The following is a 12923-nucleotide window of genomic DNA, read 5'->3' on the forward strand; positions in this document are numbered from 1 at the left end:
TTTTCACCCAGAGAGTTGTGAGTCTGTGGAATTCTCTGCCTCAGAGGGCGGTGGAGGCCGGTTGTCTGGATACTTTCAAGTGAGAGTTAGATAGAGCTCTTAGGGATAGTGGAGTCAGGGGATATGGAGAGAAGGCAGGAACGGGGTACTGATTGGGGATGATCAGCCGTGATCACATTGAATGGCGGTGGTGGCTCGAAGGGCTGAATGGCCTCTACTCCTGCACCTGTTGTCTATTGTCGACTGTCCTGCGAAAGTTCCGATATGAATGAATGCATCGCTTGGACAAGGACGGTAGTTGGTTGGGAGGGTGGGAGTTGGAGAGACATTTATCACACATGTCAGTGCAGTGACTAATGTCCCACAATCATTGCACCAAAGAAAAAGGAAACGAAAGGCCAGGAGATCTAATGCATTCCCGGCCGAGTTAATGACACCAAGAAGCAGATCATCAGTCTTAAGGAAACGGGAAAGTCCCTGGAGATCTATCAAACTCTACTCTTGTGTTGGAAGTGTGTCAAAGACTTCCGTCAACTGAGGCGGGTGGCACGGTGGCGCAGCGGTAGAGTTTCCGCCTCACAGAAACCCGGGTTCGATCCCGACTACGGGTGCTGCTGTCTGTACGGAGTTTGCACGTTCTCCTCGTGACCTGCGTGGGTTTTCTCCGGGATCTTCGGTTTCCTCCCACCCTCCAAAGGCGTGCAGGTTTGTCGGTTCATCGGGTTGCAGCTCCTAGACTATGGAACAGCAGCGTCCCTCTGCCCATCAGAACTGCCCCCTCCATCGACTCCTTTAAGTCGAGACTAAAAACTCATCTTTACTCTCAAACCTTTCTTGACGTCCTCTGAGCGAGGGCTACATGTATGTAGTGATGTATGTACTTAATCTATGAACCACTGGTGTATAACATTAGTACCTCCATCAATGTGAAGCACTTTGGCCAACGAGAGATGCTTTTTAAATGTGCTGTAGAAATAACAATGACTTGGTATAAGTGTAAATTGTCCCTCGTGGGCGTAGGATGGTCTTAGTGTGCGGGGGTCACTGGGCAGCACGGACTTGGTGGGCCGAAGGGCCTGTTTCCGCACTGTATCCACTTAACTAAACTAAACTAAAGATGAATTAAAGCCACAGATTCTTCTTCCCTGTGGCTATCAAACTGTACAACTCCTCCCCCTTCTGTCGTGGGGTTTACTGACTCCCCCCCAAATCTTTGCACCCCCCCCCCAATCCTGGACTTTCCACTCCCACGTCTTAATCTTGCGTATATGAACTCCCGGAATAGAAACCGTATAGAAGCATTAGAAAATAGGTGCAGGAGTAGGCCATTCGGCCCTTCGAGCCTGCACCGCCATTCAATATGATCATGGCTGATCATCCAACTCAGTATCCCGTACCTGCCTTCTCTCCATACCCCCTGATCCCCTTAGCCACAAGGGCCACATCTAACTCCCTCTTAAATATAGCCAATGAACTGGCCTGAACTACCCTCTGTGGCAGAGAATTCCACAGATTCACCACTCTCTGTGTGAAAAACACTGCATCGATCTGCAAGTGAAGGACAAAGGAAACTGAACCAAGGTTTGAGTTTCCCTCGCCCCCTTCCCATCAGCAGAACCAAAGTCAGCCAGAAATAATAGTCAGGCCGAGAAATACAAAGTAAATTGGAAAATTTACCATCTCCTAATTGTAGAGTGATACAGCGTGACCTCAATAGACAATAGACAACAGGTGCAGGAGTAGAGGCCATTCGGCCCTTCGAGCCAGCACCAGCACCGCCACTCAATGTGATCATGGCTGATCATCCCCAATCAGTTCCCCGTTCCTGCCTTCTCCCCTGACTCCGCTATTTTTAAGAGCCCTATCTAGCTCTCTCTTGAAAGCAACCGGCCTCCACCGCCCTCTGAGGCAGAGAATTCCACAGACTCACAACGCTCTGTGAGAAAAAGTGTTTCCTCATCTCCGTTCTAAATGGCTTACTCCTTATTCTTAAACTGTGCGTGGCCCCTGGTTCTGGACTCCCCCAACATCGGGAACATGTTTCCTGCCTCTAGCGTGTCCAAACCCTTGATAATCTTGTATGTTTCATCTGCCCCGACCAGTGATTCCCACACACTAACCGGCCTCCACCGCCCTCTGAGGCAGAGAATTCCACAGACTCACCCTGGAGTCCACCACACAAGAGGTCTCACCTTTACGGAGTAAGCGAGTGAGATGGTGACGGCCAGTGGCAGCCCCTCTGGGACAGCTACCACCAGTACAGTCACCCCGATGATGAAGAACTTGACAAAGTACTGGATGTAGATGGGCGTGCAGTCTGCCAGCCACGGGCGGCCCTGAATTCCAAAGGTATCGATGACAAAGTACAACACGAGGATGATGACTGTGATGGCCGACATCAGCAAACCTAGGAGGGGAGGAGAATACAATCGGAATTAAGTTGAGAGACACAGAAAATAGCTGCAGGAGTAGGCCATTCAGCCCTTCCAGCCAGCACCGCCATTCAATATAATCATGGCTGATCATCCAAAATCAGAAATCATGCACAAAAATGCTGGGGAAACTCAGCGGGTATAGCAGCATCTATGGAGCGAAGGAAATAGGCAACGTTTCGGGTCGAGACCCTTCTTCAGAACTGCAGATGCTGGTTTAAATCGAAGGTAGACACAAAATGCTGGAGTAACTCAGCGGGACAGGCAGCGTTTCTGGTGAGAAGCAAGGAAAGGGTCGAGACCCTTCTTCAGACTGATGCCAGGGGGAGAGGGAGGTACAGAGATAAGGAAGTGTGAGGTGTGAAAATTGTTCAAAGGGGATGGAGATCAAGGAAGATGCAGAATAGTCGGTGTTGGCTTTGAGATGGTGACAGGACAGCAGAGATAGAATGTCAGACTGGTGGGGGAACTGGGAAGGGGGAGAGGATGGAGAGAGGCAATCTTCATTGTCACGTGTGTCAATGGCCTAATTCTGCTCCAATACCTCATGAGCTCATGAATACATAGGAAACATAGAAATTAGAGGAGTAGGCCATTCGGCCCTTCGAGCCTGCACCGCCAGAATATGATCAGGCTGCATCCAACTCAGTATCCCGTACCTGCCTTCTCTCCATACCCCCTGATCCCCTTATCCACAAGGGCCACATCTAACTCCCTCTTAAATATAGCCAATGAACTGGCCTCAACTACCCTCTGTGGCAGAGAGTTCCAGAGATTCACCACTCTCTGCGTGAAAAAAGTTCTTCTCATCTCGGTTTTTAAAGGATTCCCCCTTTATCCTTAAGCTGTGACCCCTTGTCCTGGACTTCCCCAACATCGGGAACAATCTTCCTGCATCTAGCCTGTCCAACCCCTTAAGAATTTTGTAATACATCACGGGCTTGAGACGACAATACATTTATGCGCGATTTGCCGGAGTCGGATTCACCGTACCTGCTTTGCCGATCTGCACGGCCAGTTTGGTGAGCTTCCCCTGCAGGACCGACTTCTCCTTCTTCGTGATGTTCGACTTCTTCTTCTCCTTCTCCTCCGGGTCGGCGCCATCTTCGCTCTTCAGCGGCTGTATCTCGAGCGCCACGCCGTCCTGGGCCTTAGCTGGTGCCAACACACCGGGAGAAAAACACACACAGTTGCAAACAATTGCGGCCAACGGCCAAACCTTTTTTTACCGACAAAGGCGAAACGCCTGGCCCGTGCCCGTGCGTGAGCGCGTGCGTGCGTGCGCGGGCAGAACGTCAAGGAGCGGGATTTTAACCGTTATAGGAAAGCCACGTTTCTCCAACAGAATGACCAGTTATGGAAACATAGATAATGATTCATTCCCTGTCACGCTGGAATTAAAATTAAGCCTCCCATTTTCTCTCAAGTGCAAGATATTTCCTACCATGTCGCTGAGACAATCTATCTCAATTTTTCTCTAATTTGGTCTTCGTTCTATTCAAAGTTTCAATTGTAAAGTCGTCTGCAAGGAATAAATTAATCCGCCTCTATAGCAAATCTCATTGATCGAAATTGCTCCATTTGAATGGCGCTAATGTCTAGAGCTACAATCTATATCCAAATGATGACTTGAATCGAGATTTAGAAACATCTCCAAATAAGTATTGCATTGAGAAGGGGGTGCCTAGGTAATTTGACTCCTGATTGGGTTAGGCCAGGGCAACTATTTATAAAAAAAATAACGCCTCTAAGGCTTTGTAATTTTATCTGTGTCCTTGGATTCGTTCATTGATGCAGATCGCAAGTCACCACAGTGTACCCGCACCGCGGAACAAAATGGCGTCATTGCGTTTATGATTTTGACTGCGAACGCTACACGTCAGCGAGGTCACATTTCGTTCGCAGTCGAGGGTCGAGGGTCGGGGGACACACACACACACACACGGGGGAACTTTCTAAACCGGAAACGTTCACAGATCAAACTCCCACTTTAATGGTCAAACGCGAGGGGCGGAAGATCGAGGTAGAGGTAGAGAGAGAGAGAGAGCGAGAGAGATAGAGAGAGAAGATCGACACCCAAGTTTGCCACAGATGCAAATGATGTTACGGTTACAAGAATCATTCTGAAGACAGCAAAGACACACAAAAACCACGGATATTTAGCGCGCGTCTGCGAATGGAACATGTAGCACAGAGTAAAACATGAAGAAAGGGAACGGCGTTAAAATGGCCGCAACCTCCTCGCGAAGAGAAGGAAGGACTTTGTACAACACGGCCGACAAATGGCCGTCGGGGTTTGGCCGCCCATCTCCTCGGCCTTTTGGCATTCGACATCAGGTAGCGAGACAGGCATTCGGGTCAATGGCGGGATTCGTTCCATGGATAACCAGGCGGCAACTATAACTGGACATCGATCCTTTACCCCACTCTGGTTTGCACCGAGGAAGGGCACACAAAATGCCGGGGCAACTCAGCGGGACAGGCGGCATCTCTGGAGAGAAGGGGTGGTCGATGTTTCGGGTCGAGACCCTTCTTCAGGCTGAGAGTCAGGGGAGGCGGGGAGGGGGGGGAACTAGAGGCATGGAAGGGTACAAAGAGCAGGTAAGGTGTGGAGAAGGGTCTCAAGCCGAAACGTCACCTACTCCTTCTCATAAGTCTCTGTCTGAGTGACTATTTTGGGCACTTGCAGCTCACTAACAGCCTGACTGTAGGATTAGCTTCTCTCCCTCTCACACAACTGCAAAGGCCACAGAGAAGATGGAACAGGATAGCACAAGAACAGGCCCTTCGGCCCGCAATGTCTGTGCCGAACATGATGAGGCCAAGACCAACGCCTACACACTCCGATCGCATCTCCCTCCATCACCACCCCTGGCAGCGAGCGCGTTCCAGGCACCCAACAGCCGCTGGGCACAAAAACTTGCCCCCGCACAACTAGCCTCCTTAGACTTTGCTCCCTCACCTTATAGAGATGACCTCTAGTCTTTCATTCTTTCACCCTGGGAAACGATACTGGCTGTCCACCCTATCCATGCCTCGCACAGTTTTACACACCCCCTTCAGGTCTCAATTGACAATAGACAATAGACAATAGGTGCAAGAGTAGAGGCCATTCAGCCCTTCAAGCCAGCACCGCCATTCAATGTGATCATGGCTGATCATCCACAATCAGTACCCCGTTCCTGCCTTCTCCCCATATCCCCTGACTCCGCTATCTTTAAGAGCCCTATCTAGCTCTCTCTTGAAAGCATCCAGAGAACCTGCCTCCACCGCCCTCTGAGGGAGAGAATTCCACAGACTCACAACTTTCTGTGAGAAAAAGTGTTTCCTCGTCTCCGTTGTAAATGGCTTACCCCTTATTCTTAAACCTCTGACATTCCAGAGAAAACAACCCAAGTCTTGTCCAACCTCTCCCTGTGTCTAATACCATTTAATCCCGGTGGCATTCTGGTAAACCTTCCTCCCTGCACCCTCATCCTTCCTGTAATGCACGCAATAGTCCACATGCGGCCCGGCCAAAGTCCGATAGAACAGCAACGTGAACTTCTGAAGATAGACACAAAAAACTGGCCTAACTCAGCGGGACAGGCAGCATCTCTGGAGAGAAGGAACAGGCCGAGACCCTTCTTCAGACTCTGAATCTGAGGAAGGGCCTCAACCCGAAACGTCACCCATTCCTTCTCTGGAAACTTCCAAGAGAGAGCTAGACAGGGCTCTTAAAAATAGCGGAGTCAGGGGATATGGGGAAGAAGGCAGGAACGGGGTACTGATTGGGGATGATCAGCCGTGATCACATTGAGTGGCGTTGCTGGCTCGAAGGGCCAAATGGCCTACTCATGCACCTATTGTCTATTGTCTAGTGAGACCTGATGGGGGTGAATAAAACTGCGAGAGGCATGAATAGGGTAGACAGCCATGTCTATTGTCTCTCCAGAGATGCTGCCCTGTCCCGCTGAGTTACTCCAGCTTTTTGTGTCTATCTTCGGTTTAAACCAGCATCTGTGGTTCCCTCCTCCACATGACTCGCTGAGCTGCCTTATGGTGAGATATTAGCGTTCCGCTCGTCACCTTCAGTTGAAGGTGAGACTGGGTCTGCTGTTTGCCGATGCCCTTGGTAAGGATGGAAAGCCTTGTAACCGATGCCAAAGAGGATTGCTTTCTCTGTTTGGGCACCAAGTGCCTTCGTGAGGAAGCACGAGTTAATTATTTATCCTCTACTCGTTTGGGTGTCACGCTTACACTATAAATACAAGTTGTTGTCAGGAACCTGAACACTAAGACTTTCTGATGTGTTACCTGTTGAGCCATGTGCCTCACAAAGCCAACGGTGACATTGCTATCGAGCCACCAACGCCCAACACTGGCAAGACTTCCTGAGGTCTATTATAGATTCATACAGCAAGGCCCAACTTGCCCATGCCTACCAAGATGGCCCCTTCTACACTGCATTTGGTCCATATCCCTCCAAATCTTTCCTAGCCATGTACACGTCCAAATGTCTATTTTAAATGTTGTGATAGTATTTCCGTCAACTACTAGGAAACATAGAAAATAGGCGCTTTCTTCTCTTTTCTTCTGAACGACTGACTCGTTATTTTTAGACCGACCTCTACCCCCTAAATGCACCAACCCGGAGGTAATGTCATCCATGCATTAAACTGGGCATCACAGTGGTGCATCAGGTAAACATACAAACATAGACAATAGGTGCAGGAGTAGAGGCCATTCGGCCCTTCGAGCCTGCACCGCCATTCAATATTATCATGGCTGATCATCCAACTCAGTAGTGCAGCAGTATCTATGGAGCGAAGGAAATAGGCAACGTTTCGGGCCGAATCCCGAAGGGGTTCGGCCCGAAACGTTACCTATTTCCTATGCCCTAGCTTTCATAGAAACATAGAAAATAGGTGCAGGAGTAGAGGCCATTCGGCCCTTCGAGCCTGCACCGCCATTCAATATAATCATGGCTGAACTCAGTATCCTGTACCTGCCTTCTCTCCATACCCCCTGATCCCTTTAGCCACAAGGGCAACATCTAACTCCCTCTTAAATATAGCCAATGAACTGTGTGGCCTCAACTACCTTCTGTGGCAGGAAATTCCACAGATTCACCACTCTCTGTGTGAAAAATGATTTTCTCATCTTGGTCGGGAAAGACTTCCCTCTTATCCTCCAACTGTGACCCCTTGTTCTGGACTTCCCCAACATCGGGAACAATCTTCCTGCATCCAGCCTGTCCAACCCCTTAAGAATTTTGTAAGTTTCTATAAGATCCCCCCTCAATCTTCTAAATTCTAGCGAGTACAAGCCGAGTCTATCCAGTCTTTCTTCATATGAAAGTCCTGACATCCCAGGAATCAGTCTGGTGAAACCTCCTCTGTACTCCCTCTATGGCAAGAATGTCTTTCCTCACTTTAGGAGACCAAAACTGTACGCAATACTCCAGGTGTGGTCTCACCAAGACCCTGTACTTCCATCCGGCAGCTCGTTCCATGTAACCCAAAGTAGACCAAAAAATGCTGGAGAAACTCAGCGGGGCGAGGCAGCATCTATGGAGAGAAGGAATAGGCGACGTTTCGGGTCGAGACCCTTCTTCAGACTGATATCGGGGGGGAGAGAAAGACTTTGCTGGGAAGGGGGAGGGGAAGGAGGGAGAAAGCAAGGGCAATCTAAAATTAGAGAAGTCAATGTTCATACCGTTGGGGTGTAAACTACCCTCTGTGTGTAAACGTTGCCCCTGAGGTTCCTGTTCAATTCTTCCCCTCTCACCTTGAACCTATGTCCTCTGGTTCTCGATTCCCCGACACTGGGGAAAAGACCCTATCTATTCCCCTCATGGTCTTATACACCTTTAGATGATCACCCCTCATCCTCTTGTGCTGCAAGGAATAAAGTCCTAGTTGGCACAACCTCTCCCTATAGCTCTGGCCCTCAAGTGCTGGCAATATCCTCGTAAAACGTCTTTGCACCATTTCCATCTGAACATACAACCAGGACCATGGTGACAAAATACTCCATCACATGGCCTCACCAATCACGGGCAAATACAAGTTAGACCGTAAACCAGTGCTAACTTAGACATTCTTTACAGATCACCAAATGAATAGCTAGCTGCCAATACACAATAGGTGCAGGAGTAGGCCATTCGGCCCTTCGAGCCAGCACCGCCATTCAATGTGATCATGGCTGATCATCCCAAATCAGTACCCCGTTCCTGCCTTCTCCCCATATCCCCTGACTCCGCTATCTTTAAGAGCCCTATCTAGCTCTCTCTTAAAAGTATCCAGAGAACCGGCCTCCACCGCCCTCTGAGGCAGAGAATTCCACAGACTCACAACTCTCTGTGAGAAAAAGTGTTTCCTCATCTCCGTTCTAAATGGCTTACCCCTTATTCTTAAACTGTGTGGCCCCTGGTTCTGGACTCCCCCAACATTGGGAACATGTTTCCTGCCTCTAATGTGTCCAATCCCTTAATAATCTTATATAAGATCCCCTCTCATCCTTCTAAATTCCAGAGTGTACAAGCCCAGCTGCTCCATTCTCTCAGCATATGACAGTCCCGCCATCCCGGGAATTAACCTTGTAAACCTATGCTGCACTCCCTCACTAGCAAGAATGTCCTTCCTCAAATAAGGGTACAAAAAGTGCACACAATACTCTAGGTGTGGTCTCACTAGGGCCCTGTACAACTGCAGAAGGACCTCTTTGCTCCTATAGTCAACTCTAGATAGAGGATTGGTGGCAGGAGAACAGCGTTCCAATTGTCAGTGTTCACCTTGCAGGGGAACACAGGAGTAAGGTGACATCACCAGTTATAGTTGCCGGGAGAAATAGGGAGTAATTTGTAAGCTTAGACCTGTTTGTGTTTTTGAATGCTGGTCTCACTCCGTCCATGGTGAATGCCCGGCAGTTGGAGATGAGTTAACAAGGTCTTTCTGGTGGATCGTATCATGTTTTAATTGGAAATTTAATTTCATTTTTTCAATTTTTTTTAAGTCAACCAAGAAATCTTCTACAAAGTTGTGGCAACTCCCCAGCATTCCAATAGCTGTATTTTTTGGAAATGCTTCATCATGAAGCCACATGTGTGAGATTCTGGTGAATTGGGCCAGATGCAAGATAATTTGTATACATACACACAGATCTGAAATGCATTATTATCCTTGAATTGTCCAAGGCTTGATAGCCTCTTTATATAAAGACATGTATTATTTGAGATTTGATACACAATGAGTTTCCCTTTCACTATGGATACAAGGAAACCAAATCCTGGAGACACCATCAATAGCAAAGCTGGGCTGCCAACATCCAGAGCGACTAGAACACATCTATTAGAAGATTGGAGCGTATACACTATCCTACTTAGCGTTTTTACGTTTGAGGAAATAGAGAGAGCTGAGAACACCAACGAAAGAGAGAAAGGAAAACGGACAAACACTATGTCAGAGAGGCTGAGGAGAGATGAGCGGAGCTGCAGAGAGGGTGAGGTTATGAGGTCCTCCACACAGCCTGGAAACAACAGCCAAACCACAACGTGAAGGTTGAGACTATGGAGGAGAAAAAGCCGGGATTCAACGATCACTGTTTCCCTATAAAGGTGAAGTCGATATATGCCACATCCGCCCCATGCTGAGAGCATTTTCCCCAGCACAAGTCATTGACGTGTATTGCCATGGCAATGGTAGACTGGAGTGAGGGATGCTAACTTGCCACAAATGATGATGTCAATAGCTAAGCAGCATGGCACTGGGCTACCAAAGGGACAGGTTTTTACATAAACAAATTATGTCATTTTCGATAAATTTCGAAAACAAATTTTGATAAATTTACAGATGACATTTCCAAAGAATATCCAATAGCCGAAATTTGTTTGAAATTTGTACTTTTTGTTTGTGGCTGACCAAATTAGTTGCCCGTCAGGGTTGAAGGTTGCCAGGGTTACATCTGGAAGGACGGTGGTCCTTGTGTGGTGTTTTGAGAGGCCCACTTCACATTTCATGTCGGATCAATGGCCTGGGCTTCATGTGGCTGTCGTCGCTGGTTTTCAGCAGGACCGTTGGGAGTTATCTCGGATTAGCTGTCAGCACCTGGCTCTAAGGGCAGCCCTTGTGAGAGACACCCATGAGCCTGAACAGGCCAAGGTGACACAAGCACCCGTCCACAACCCAGTTTGATAGCGACCAGCACAACGCACTTGCTTACGGTTTACGACAATAATCGTTGCAGCCCGGTAAAACAGGCGGAGGGGTTTGAAGATTCCCGCCGTCTGAGCGGATTTGAAGAACGACAATAAATGGTTAACAAAAATAAAAGGAAGAAAAATGTTTCTAGTTAGTGTGCTCCGATGCTTATGAGGGTTACCTTTGTTGCGGTTCTCTGGATTTCCTTGTTTTTTACCTGTTCAAACAAAAAAGAGGATGGAATGCTGGTCACATGCCTTAATATATATATATGCTCTAATGTCAAAAAGGCTTCAACTCTGTTTAGCTGGGCTGCTGGACTGGGGGTGGAATGGTGAACGTTAGTGCATGCCGCAAGGGGGAAAATCACTGTCAAATCACTTTTCGTTTTAAGAAGGAATGCTGGAAAATCGAAATGCTGGAGAAACTCAGCGGGTGCGGCAGCATCTCCGGAGCGAAGGAAATAGGCAACGTTTCGGGCCGAAACCCTGAAGGGTTTCGGCCTGAAACGTTACCTATTTCCTTCCTGAAGGGTTTTGGCCCCAAAACGTTGCGTATTTCCTTCCTGAAGGGTTTCGGCCCGAAACGTTACCTATTTCCTTCCTGAAGGGTCTCGGCCCGAAACGTTACCCATTTCCTTCCTGAAGGGTCTCGGGCCCGAAACGTTACCTATTTCCTTCCTGAAGGGTTTCGGCCCGAAACGTTACCTATTTCCTTCCTGAAGGGTTTCGGCCCCAAAACGTTGCCTATTTCCTTCCTGAAGGGTTTCGGCCCGAAACGTTACCTATTTCCTTCCTGAAGGGTTTTACCCATTTCCTTCCTGAAGGGTCCCGAAACGTTACCTATTTCCTTCCTGAAGGGTCTCGGCCCGAAACGTTACCCATTTCCTTCCTGAAGGGTCTCGGCCCCAAAACGTCGCCTATTTCCTTCGCTCCAATAGATGCTGCTGCACCCGCTGAGTTTCTCCACCACTTTTGTCAACCTTCACTTCATTGCTGGAGAAACTCAGCGGGTGAGCCAGCATCTATGGCACATCAGTCTGAAGAAGGGTCTCGGCCCGAAACGTCGCCTATTTCCTTCGCTCCATAGATGCTGCTGCACCCGCTGAGTTTCTCCAGCATTTTTGTCTGCCATTGTCAAATCATTCTAGTTCCACTATAACCATATAACAATTGCAGCAATAACGGAAACAGGCCATCTCGACCCTTCTAGTCCGTGCCGAACACGTATTCTCCCCTAGTCCCATACACCTGCGTTCAGACCATAACCCTCCATACCTTTCCCGTCCATATAACTATCCAATTTATTTTTAACCTCCTCTTTGCAACCTTGACTTTACCAGGCAGTGTGGGGGGGGGGGGGGGGGGGGGGGGGGGGGGGGAGGGGGGGGGGTAGAGATATCCCCCACCACAGAACAAAGTTGGCCGCTTTAACGAGATTGCCGAGCTTTCAGTACAAACACTCGCTCCGCGCAAGTCTCCTTCCACCAAACAGCAACGGCAGCCCTTAAAACCTCAATCAAAATCGCCGTCGTCTTGAGATCAAATATCTTTGGTCCGTAACACACTCAATTGTTGACCTGGATCCAAGTGCGGAGAGCTACGGGCCATGTCCCACCTACGCGACTTTTTCTGCGAAAATGTTCCAACATGTTGAAAATCCAGCGGCGACCAGAAAGACGCTGCGACTCTTTTGGGCGACTGAGGAGACGACTCACGACCGTACAGGCGGCATGTCGCGGGGGTGAAGCCCGTACGGTCCTGAGTAGTCGCCCAAAGAGTCGTCGTACCTTGTTCTGGTCACCGCTGGATTTTTTCAACACGTTGGAAATTTTCGGCGACCTGTAAAGCCCTATGGCGGGTGTCGGCAGTCTCCGAAAATGTCGCGTATGTGGGACAGGCCCTTAATAAGACGGAAATGCTTTTTGCCAAATGTTCCTTCTGTACTTTGAGTGGCCTGGGTCAGGAATGTTCCTGATTCCCTGAGAATGTTGCATTTCACTAAGGAACCTTTGTGGCAACAAAGATATTTCCTTTCTTCTCCCCGCCTCCCCCCCACCCCCCCTATCAGTCTGAAGAAGGGTTTCAGCCCGAAACGTCGCCTATCTCCTTTGCTCCATAGATGCTGCTGCACCCGCTGAGTTTCTCCAGCATTTTTGTCGATTTTCTAGCATCTGCAGTTCCGTCTTAATCACAAAAGATATCCAGATGCTGGTTTATACCAAATACAGACACACAGAGTAACTCAGTGGGTCAGGCAGCACCGAAACGTTGCCTATTTCCTTAGCTCCATAGATGCTGCTGCACCACAA

At 48.7% G+C, this 12923-nt stretch overlaps 1 protein-coding gene across 1 annotated transcript in view; it reads right to left on the bottom strand.

The window, feature by feature from the left end:
- Nucleotides 1–12923, bottom strand: part of LOC129708921 (plasma membrane calcium-transporting ATPase 1-like) — a 203098-nt gene that overhangs the window by 47516 nt on the left and 142659 nt on the right. The window contains exons 8-10 of the mRNA XM_055654990.1: nucleotides 10794–10829; nucleotides 3426–3587; nucleotides 2193–2407 (exon numbers count right to left, since the gene is read on the bottom strand). Coding sequence (XP_055510965.1) covers nucleotides 2193–2407; nucleotides 3426–3587; nucleotides 10794–10829 — 413 coding nt within the window. The remainder of the gene's footprint in view (nucleotides 1–2192; nucleotides 2408–3425; nucleotides 3588–10793; nucleotides 10830–12923) is intronic.

This window comes from Leucoraja erinacea, chromosome 24 (genome assembly GCF_028641065.1).
Source record: "Leucoraja erinacea ecotype New England chromosome 24, Leri_hhj_1, whole genome shotgun sequence".
Lineage (NCBI taxonomy): Eukaryota > Metazoa > Chordata > Chondrichthyes > Rajiformes > Rajidae > Leucoraja > Leucoraja erinaceus.